Source organism: Lolium rigidum, chromosome 4 (genome assembly GCF_022539505.1).
Source record: "Lolium rigidum isolate FL_2022 chromosome 4, APGP_CSIRO_Lrig_0.1, whole genome shotgun sequence".
NCBI classification, from domain to species: Eukaryota; Viridiplantae; Streptophyta; class Magnoliopsida; order Poales; family Poaceae; genus Lolium; species Lolium rigidum.
The window spans coordinates 98698508-98708383 of NC_061511.1; the positions used below are offsets into that span (position 1 = coordinate 98698508).

The 9876-nt window shown below is 41.3% G+C and overlaps 1 protein-coding gene across 1 annotated transcript; it reads left to right on the forward strand.

Moving 5' to 3' along the window:
• Nucleotides 1-525: 525 nt before the first annotated feature.
• Nucleotides 526-6625, forward strand: LOC124649918 (ferrochelatase-2, chloroplastic; the record flags this gene model as incomplete). The annotated part of the gene is given in 10 exon segments (XM_047189486.1): nt 526-612; nt 935-1250; nt 1571-1714; nt 3100-3201; nt 3649-3752; nt 3839-3965; nt 4765-4917; nt 5108-5208; nt 5335-5536; nt 6050-6625. Coding segments are annotated over 10 exon segments (1524 nt in total). The 3' UTR covers nt 6275-6625.
• Between the last annotated feature and the right edge of the window lie 3251 nt (nt 6626-9876).

The window sequence follows — 9876 nt, forward strand, 5'->3', positions numbered from 1 at the left end:
ACACTTGAAAGATAATGCATTGTGTAGTTAAAAGTTATGTTTTAATTTTAATTGATCCTATGAAAGACCAACTTGTCCTATGATTAGCTGACAAAAATCGGGCCTGAACTTGGTCGCCTGTGCCGGGAGCACGTGCAGGGATCTGGGATCTTCAAATAAGCAAACAGACCCAAAGCCCTCTCCTCGGGAGATATTTTCGTGAAGAGTCAAATAATAATCTCTAAAAAAATTCCCACCCTTGCAAAATTCGAACCCTATCCTCTTGCTTCCTTCCCCTGCCACTTGCCTTCCGCTCTCTCTCTCTCTCTCTCTCTCTCTCTCTCGCTCTCTCGTGGCTCCACGCTTCTCCTTGGATTTGATTTCTTCGGTACGTGAAGAACCCGGAATGCGCTAGCCTTTTCCGATTAGTTCTTATCTGTTCCTGGATCGATCATTTTTTTCGCTGTAACCCGAATCTCCCATCCTCTCCCATCCATTCAGCTTGTTGCGGATTTGCTTGCTGCCCCTGTCTGGTGGAGCAGAGCATTAATTTCGTTCAGCTTCCCAACAAGTTTGGGGATCCATGCTCCATGTTAGGCCCGCCCCTGGGCCTGCGCCGCGTAATTTATCTAGGTAATATTACTAGCTCGTAATACGATATGTTGAATTTTGTTTACTGCTATGTTTTCCACACTGAAATGTTGATGCAAGCACTTGGCGTATTCTTTACTTTTTTGTTAGTCGTTCGGCTTTGATGTTTTGCATAAATTTTCGATGTGTGCATCTTGCAACACTGCAACATGCAGAGGCCGGGAGGCTGACCTTCCATTGTCTAAAAAAATGCTGATGCAAGTAGACTCTAAATGGGGGTTAGTGGTTTTGGTCCAGTATACGACAGAGATGGGATTCGAGCGCATACTTACATAGCTCCCTGTTCCTTTCCTTGTCCAAGCAGGCTCAATCTATCGAGGACATATGCAATTAGATCTTCTTCGGTTGGTGGCCGCACAGGGCTTTGTCTTGGGCATTGTTCTCAGTGCAAGCCTTTGTCCTGCAAATGCAAGCTAGGATGGTCTTCTCAACCGCCACCTGACTCGAGGCAACATTTTAGACCATGTTCATCGGCATCAGAGGCCGTTCTCACTGCACAGTCTGATATAAGGAAACTTTTTGTTGCCAATGAAAAAATCGGCGTACTGTTGCTGAATCTTGGAGGCCCGGAGACCCTTGATGACGTCCAACCTTTCTTGTTTAATCTTTTTGCTGATCCGGTAATTACCGTCCTCATATGCAATTATGAGTCACTAAGTTTTGTCACTTGCTGTACTTTTAGTCTTTATTTTGCCGAAGAGATTATGTTGATGAATTTATCTTTTTCCCTGGAAATATACAACAATTTACTTTATAGTTTCATCGAATTGTAAATGTAAAATCAACCTTTTAGCTTACCTAAGGTTCTCCCTTCATGGGATATACATTTTGTAGCTAATATAGAAAGAGGTTCATATGTGCCTTGGTAGTGTTTTTGAGGAAGTCACATTGTAATTTGTTTTCTCATGCTCATTAAATTTCTCATGATGTATAATGACAGGATATTATCCGTCTTCCTAGGGCGTTCCGTTTTCTGCAGAAGCCGCTAGCACAATTTATATCTGTTGCAAGAGCACCAAAGAGCAAGGAAGGTTATGCATCCATAGGTGGTGGTTCACCTCTTCGACAAATTACTGATGCGCAGGTACATTGTGATATTCTATTTCCTTTATTGCCAACTTGCCATGCCTCCTGCACAATGAATCTCTTAACAACGTGGATATCACTAAAATTCATTGAATTGCTGAACAAGATAGCTAAAATAGTACCGTAGTGTATAACCACACTTTTTTTTATTAGGGGAAAACATCAAAATGATGCAAGAGTTTACAAAAATTGCCACAAACAAAGAAAGAGAAAGCGCCTAGACTACCCAAAAACCAAAATAAAAGAGACGAAGAAGCGTATAACCTAACTAGAGATGGATATTCACACATTAAACCTGTTATTCGACAGAATTAAAGCTAACTGCCCAAATCACAGTCAAATGTTGTAAAAAGATTCTCATAATCATAGGCAGTACTGGAATTCCAGCCAAGTTGCAATGTTGCATACGTGAAACAAAACCAACACAACTGTTTGCTACCTGCAATATAAGACCACCCATAGTCTTCTAGGCTTAGTCCATGAGATCAGGAGCCGTAACTGTAACAATATTGACCAGCTATATTGGTCATCCAGCGAGCAACCCATTGTCTGAGTGAGATGCAGTATTCTGCACAATCATTCATGTTGAGAATAATCATGTAATATTTATTCTAACCATCTATAATGTTCACTATTTTTTGAGAGAAAAGCTGTAGGGGAAATCTAGGAACCCAAATTCGCATGTGTGAGGACTTCAACCTGGGTGGGGGGTTGTAGATCCACTCCCCCAACCAAGTGAGCTAGGCCTATTTCTTTTCTATAATGTGCTCTCAAAGCCAATGTCACTCAGGTAGATGGGTTAATGAGTCACCTGACAAGAATACTTCGGTTTGAAGTTGGGCAAGGAAATGTGGTGTTCCCTTGAGGCCTTGACTAATTCACTACCTCTATCCCAAAGCTTAAGGCTTATATTATTTTTAGAAAGTCAAACTATGTCAAGTTTGACTAAGTTTTTACCAAAAATCATTAACATGCAAAATACAAAATCAATATCATTAGATAGATAATGAAATATATTTTCATATGGTATCTATGGTATCTATGGTGTCTATAAAATGCCACCATGAATCTGTTTGGTTTTATTATTATTATTTTTTGAACCACCTCTAGATCAATCTGATGTTTAGAAAATCAATATCCCAATATTATATTTGTTGATAAATTCTTCTAAAAATTTGGTCAAACTTTACTTGGTTTGACTTTTCAAAAAAATATAAGCCTTAAGCTTTGGGATGGAGTTAGTATACATTATGATGCTAAGTAAACTAGTTATGGTGTCCTCACTTTTTCTAATGTTATTTAAATCTTGTGATAAACTACAGGCATCATATATTATATTTCATTTGATGGTTTTATCATTTATGGAAACCTCCTTTTGTACAGGGAGAAGCACTTATGGAGGCATTATGTGGAAAAGATGTTCCTGCTAAGGTGTATGTTGGAATGCGGTATTGGCATCCCTTCACTGAGGAAGCTATAGAACAAGTACGGGTTTTTCATATATCCATTGCGGTAGTTTGATTCTGTTGTTTACTTCTATTGGTCAATTCAATTCATTTGATTTTCTTCAGCATCAGAAGTTACTGATAACATCGTCTTTTCGATAGCATGACACGGAAACTCAAGTGCTCTAAACTTAGAGTTCACTTCTAAAGAGATATTTAGTGGACATACATTTTTTTTTCGTTTTGGATTTAGTGATTGACAATAATATGGGCATCTGGGATGCAGTTTTAAATTTTCTAATGTACACCGAAAGATAATTCGAAGTTTATGAAACTTGCAAACAGCATCATATTCAATATCAATGCTATTCTTTCCGGTAAAAAAAGTATATCAGTGTTACTCTAGGTATGGTAAATTACTTACGTTTTGGCATCGGAACTTATATTTCCTGGCACAAAACATTAATTTGTTCTCTTTGCATTCTAGATAAAACGGGATGGAATTACAAAACTTGTTGTACTACCTCTTTACCCCCAGTTCTCGATATCGACCAGTGGTTCAAGTCTCCGTCTACTGGAGAGCATATTCAGGTAAGTACAGTAATTTGAAACTATAAACTGCACATCACTTGTGCTTTCCAAATTCTTATGAAATGGCACAATCGATTGCTCTGCAGAGAGGATGAGTATCTGGTCAATATGCAACACACGGTTATACCTTCTTGGTATCAGCGTGAAGGATATATCAATGCCATGGCAACTTTGATTGAGAAGGAGCTGTTCAAATTTCCTAAACCTCAGAAGGTAAGAACCATGTCACATGATCTTGTTGTGTTCTCTTCCCTGAAAGTAGAAGGCTGTTAAACTTGGAGACGATTTCCTTGTGTAATCACAAAATATCATACACCCTCATTTTCAGTTTATAAGGCCTATAGATTTTTTTTTCTTATGTCAAACCTTTTTAAGTGTGCTCAAGTGCCAAGTTTATAGGAAAAAATATCCACATTTGGAATTCTACATTATGAAAACACATTTCATGATGGACCTGGTGATATTGATTTGGTATTGTGGATGTTAATTTTTCTACAAACTTGGTCAATCTTGAAAAGATTTGTCATAGACAAAATCTGAGGCCTTATAAACTGAAAAGAAGAGAGCGCAAGGTTATTCTTTGAGGCAAAATGTTTTATGTCCAAACAACCAATTCCTACATCTGCCAAATTTCCAATACATTAATATTTTCAAACTGGACATACATTCAGGCCAGAAATGTTGTCATCTTAGTTACTGCATAATAATATTTGGCCACTCACCTTGGGACAGCCTCTGGTTGGAACAACCTCTCCTAAAGAGGTGTAGATATTTAACCTTGTAAAACAGCCAAAGGAGGCCCACTCTTCCGGAAGTTACTACACTACAGAATGCATCCTGAATTAGTATGATAACCTTCAACCAGAAATGTCTTAATTACCGAAGAAGATATAGCTTAGATTGTTCATCTTGCAGCTATTTTGTTTTCCAAACTTTAGACAAATCTTACCCTTTTTAGTTGCTCTGTTCAAATAAATGAAATATTGTATCTGATCGGACATGAAACTTGCAGGTCATGATATTTTTCAGTGCTCATGGAGTTCCTCTGGCATATGTTGAAGAAGCTGGTGACCCGTATAAAGCGGAGATGGAAGAGTGTGTGGAACTTATCATGGAGGAGCTCGAGAAAAGAGGAATGACAAATCCATGTACACTTGCTTATCAGGTCAATACATTACACACTGGCTTGTGCATTCACCGACCAAATGGAGAGCCTATGTAGTGCGTATTATTAGCATAACATGGGTTTGGTGGTTGCTTCGGTCCAATACAGCAGCAGATAAACATGGTGACTAGTCTTATTTAAAGTGGCATCTGGAATCCTTTTGAACTAACATATTTGCATGAATTTCCAGAGCCGAGTAGGGCCAGTGGAATGGCTGAAACCCTACACTGACGAGACAATTATTGCACTTGGAGAGAGAGGGGTAAAGAGCCTGCTAGCAGTTCCCATTAGGTATCACTTCTCTTAGCTTGGCTTCACTGTTGTCATAATTAAAGCAATACTCTATTCGCATTATGTTCCTTATAAACTATTTTAGTTTTACAATCATCGTTAGTTATTCTGTTCTTCTCTCTGCAGTTTTGTAAGCGAACATATTGAGACGTTGGAAGAAATCGATGTGGAGTACAAGGAGCTGGCTTTACAATCTGGCATCAAGCACTGGGGACGAGTTCCTGCTTTAGGTTGTGAGCCTACATTCATTTCTGATCTTGCAGATGCAGTTATTGAAAGCCTGCCTTATGTTGGCGCAATGGCAGTTTCCAACCTTGAGGCTCGGCAGGTAACAAGTATCACAGAACATGCAAAATATTCTGTTTGTATATTCATGTCTTGTACTACATCCGTCCCTGAATATAAAACGTTTTGGTAGACTATTTTAGCCTACCAAAACATCTTATATTTTGGGACAGAGGAAGTACCTTAGTCGATCAAGTCACCTTCCAATGTTCTAAAATGCATGTAGTTTCTTCAACCTAGAGTTAAACACAAGCCTACCCATTGAATGAGCAATCACTCACAATGTACTGGTGCGCTGGCTTTGTTTAATTAGTAGTGTTAAGACCAAAGATTGAATTAGGGTCAGTACAAAATAATAATAAATTTGTTTAAACTTGAGCGACCTCCAAAAACATGCCCTAGATCGAACACCCCTCATATGGTAATCTGATTCTTGTCAAAGCAATACTTTTGATCACTTTCCGTGGTCGACGTTGTACCAATGCATGAATACTTAAGTCAACTTGCACCCTTTGCAATAGAAATTTCAGTAAAATATGGTGGATTACCTTTGCAGTCACTCGTGCCACTTGGGAGCGTGGAGGAGCTGCTAGCAGCATATGACTCGAAACGCGACATGCTGCCTCCTCCGGTCATTGTGTGGGAGTGGGGCTGGACGAAGAGTGCGGAGACATGGAACGGCCGTGCTGCTATGCTGGCCGTGTTGGCTCTCCTAGTGCTGGAGGTAACAACCGGCCATGGGTTATTGCACCAATGGGGTATCTTGCCACCTCTCCCTTGAGCAGGGATGTTTCGATTTCAAGTCGTCCTTTGAGGCGACCTGATCATAATTTTGGTTCATTTGGAGAATGTCCTGATGCTATATATGGATCAGTTCGCCTTACGCCGAGGGGCAAAATATGGACTGAATTGGCCGGTGTAAATATGCTAGACTGAAGATATACAGATCGAGTACTCACAACTGATAAGCATCTATTATCCTTCATACTACATTAGTACAGCAGCTGGTTGTAAGTTAGCATTGTACCTACGTGTTGCTCTATGAAGGGCTCCAGTAGGCAAAGCATTGCTGATTCTGGGCTTAGGCCTATCGAAGTTGAAGGAGTCAAATAATTTGTTTCCTTTGTATCCAGATTTTTTTTTCCTGATGGAGGCTGAAGAAGTTACTCCCTCTGTTCTGAAATGTAGTGCATCTTATTTTTTTTAAATCAAATGAAATGATACATATTTTGATCAAGTATGTAGAAAAGTAGCATCTACAACTCCATATACATATAATATGAAAGTGTAGTTTATGATGATTTAGTAGTACTGACTTGATGAACATTGATATATTTTTCTACATATTTGATCAAACATTACATTGTTTGACCTTGAAAAACTAAAATGCACTACATTTTGGCAGAGGGGGTAGTATAATTAAGTGCACGCGTGTTAGTTTTCATTACAGCATAACAAGTGCGCTAGCTGTTTTTTTTTGTGAACAGGAAAGGTCCCGAAGGACCGAGAGCTGCATTTAAGTCAACACGGTTACAGACCAGATTACAGGAAGGGCCTCTGAAGAACAAGAAATAAAAGACCAGCCCTTTGAGTTTGCATACAGGATCCTAGCATAAAAACTGAAAACGCGATCAGGTCCCTGGTCGTCACAGGAGGAAGGACTCCGCCATCGATTGCCGTCCACGCCACCGGGGAACAAGCCACTTGGGGCGCAGTCAGCTGGGACTGTCGACGACGAGCCAGAGGAAAGCCTCCCTGTGGAGGTAGATATCCTGGAGAAGGGCCGTCCTTCGGCCATAGTATGCAGGGGCAGGCGATGACGCCGGCAGAAGTCCCCTGGTGAAGAACTTCCCAGGAAGAACGCCGCTCCGACAGCGACGTTGATGAAGCAGGCGCAGCTCCAGAGCACTTGTGACGCCGCAACCAGTGCGGAGAAGCATCAACCCCTTTGCTGTCCTCACCCTCGCCGCCATGGCCGCCCGAGAGGAACAGCTTCGGTGTGCTACCTCTGCACCAGAAGCAGCAGGGATAAGACCTCGAAGAAGCAGACGGGATGGTGACGACGTGGTTGTGCTCCTCCTCGCCTCCACGGCCGGCCAGGAGCTCGTCGACGACACTGTTCGCCGGCGTGCGCGCGCTTTCCCCTCGCCTCCAAGGCCGGCCAGGAAAATACGCCGCCCGCCGCTTCCGCACTGCAACAGGTGGTACACCGCCGCTCTTTTATTAAAAGGAGCGTCAGCCCTCTTCTCCGCTCTCCCCTCCGACCACCGGAGAAGAAGAGGAAGCAAGCAAGACCCTAAATCGATTGAGATCCAGGCGGCCAGATCCCCTCCTCCACTCCCACTACTGGGCATCAAGCCCCCTATCGGCATATTGCCGCTAAATCTACCTACTCTATGTACTCCGGCGCATCCCCTCCGCCCATCTCTACCGACGCTTACCGGCGAGATCGGCCTTGGGTCGGCCCGGCTCCCTCGAAGGAGCTCAAGAGAGAGAAAGGAAGGGGGAAATGAGCGTGTTTCTAGCTGGTTAAATACGGCACCCATTTCATCCTAATCTGTAACACCTCCCACAGTGGGTTAACATACATGGTTCACCTAGCCAAAAAATAATAATTATGTGGCATGTAACTAAAAGGAGGACATAGGGATTAAAATAATATGTTACCATAACATGACGCTTCCCCGTGAAAAAGTACAAGTAATACATGGAGCCTTCTAAGAGAAGTACAATAAAATCCAGCTAGCAGGTTATAAGACATAAGATATTATATTTTTACTTAGTTGGATGAGAGAGATTAGGTGAAAGAAATGAAGTGGGTTCTCATGCAAGAGCCAGCTCTAGCACGTGCTTCTAGACACCTTGTGAGACTAAAAGGTGGACCTTATATTGTAAAAGCACTACACTTTTATAATTCACTACTATACATACTAGCTATAAATTAACTATAGATGATGTGGCAAACTACTATAGTCGACTACCGGCTATACTATTATTCTTGCTCTAAGAGCATGGCTAATAGTGTAGCCAGCTATGTCATCTAAAGTCATCACTTACAGTAACTCGTATAGTACTCCCTCCCCAAATTAGGATGCCTATAGTTTTAGTCAAAGTTACAAATATTAAAGTTTGAGAAACTATATATAAAAAATATCAACATCTAAATTTTTTAATACACATAATATGAAAATATATTTCATGATGGTTCTAAAAATATTAATTTGAGATTATAAATGTTGACACCTTTTTCCATATAGTTGGTCAAACTTTGAGAAGTTTAACTTTATCCAAATATTATAGGCATCCTATTTTGGGATAGATAAAATAAGATACTAGGAAGCAATGTGCGGCATGCGCCCTCAGCTGTTACATTGTACAATATATGTGTTGTTGAAATATTGAAAGTGTTGTTGATGGTAAAGTAATTATATTTATTCAAGCATCGTAGAAGAAGTAGTAATAGTATTTCCCCGGGTAAAACAGGCGACGACTATTGGAGTGTTTTTAAAAAAGTACCAGCACTATTTTCCTCAAATAAAAGCGACAACGAATAATAGAGTACTTTTTCCTAAGTTAGTGCAAAAGAGGAATACTATGTTTCCCGAATAAAGAGGGGAGAAATGATGGAGTATTTTTCTTAAAGCAGCAAGTAGTATTTTTTCAAATAAAAGAGGAGAAAAACGATCCAGCAATTTTTGAAAAGTGGGCAGTAATATTTTTCCCTGTTAAAAGAGACGTCAAACTGAAGGAGCAATTTTTGCGTCGTGGTATTTTCCCAAATAGAAGAGGTGGTGAATGATGTAGTATTTCTCAATGCATGCAGTAGTACTTTTTCCTTTTATAGGAAGTATTATTTTTCTCGGATAAAAAAAGATGAATAATGAAGATTTTTTAAGAGTGTGGATTTTGTACACACAAGTATGGGTGAGGAAGCAATCTGTACTGTCCAGAATAGCAACTGCTTTAAGATTCGGAGCAAAGGTAAGGTGGACGAATTCATTTGGCTGCATTTATTCTGTCACGTCGCTCGTTGCTTTTCCCGGCCTTTACTCCGCTCGACACGGAGGTTCTGTCCCGGACCAGAAAAAGAGAGTGACGTCCGTGGTCGCCATTATCCATCTCCCCCAAAATTTCTCACTCCAAATCCTCTGTCGCCGTTGCATCCGCCGGCAGTCCGTCTCCGTCCGAAAAACTGACCGTCGGTATGCCTCTCCGGCGGAACCAGCTACGCCAGGTCGAAGCCATGCTCCCACGCCAGATATTCACCTTCCCGCATTGTTATCGGGCAGAGCAGAGCTCCTCCATGCCGTGCCCGCCCTGGAGTCGTCGGGCCGGAGGTCTCCCGCCGGGGGCTTCCGCTGCCGCGCAGCCAGCCGGGTTTGC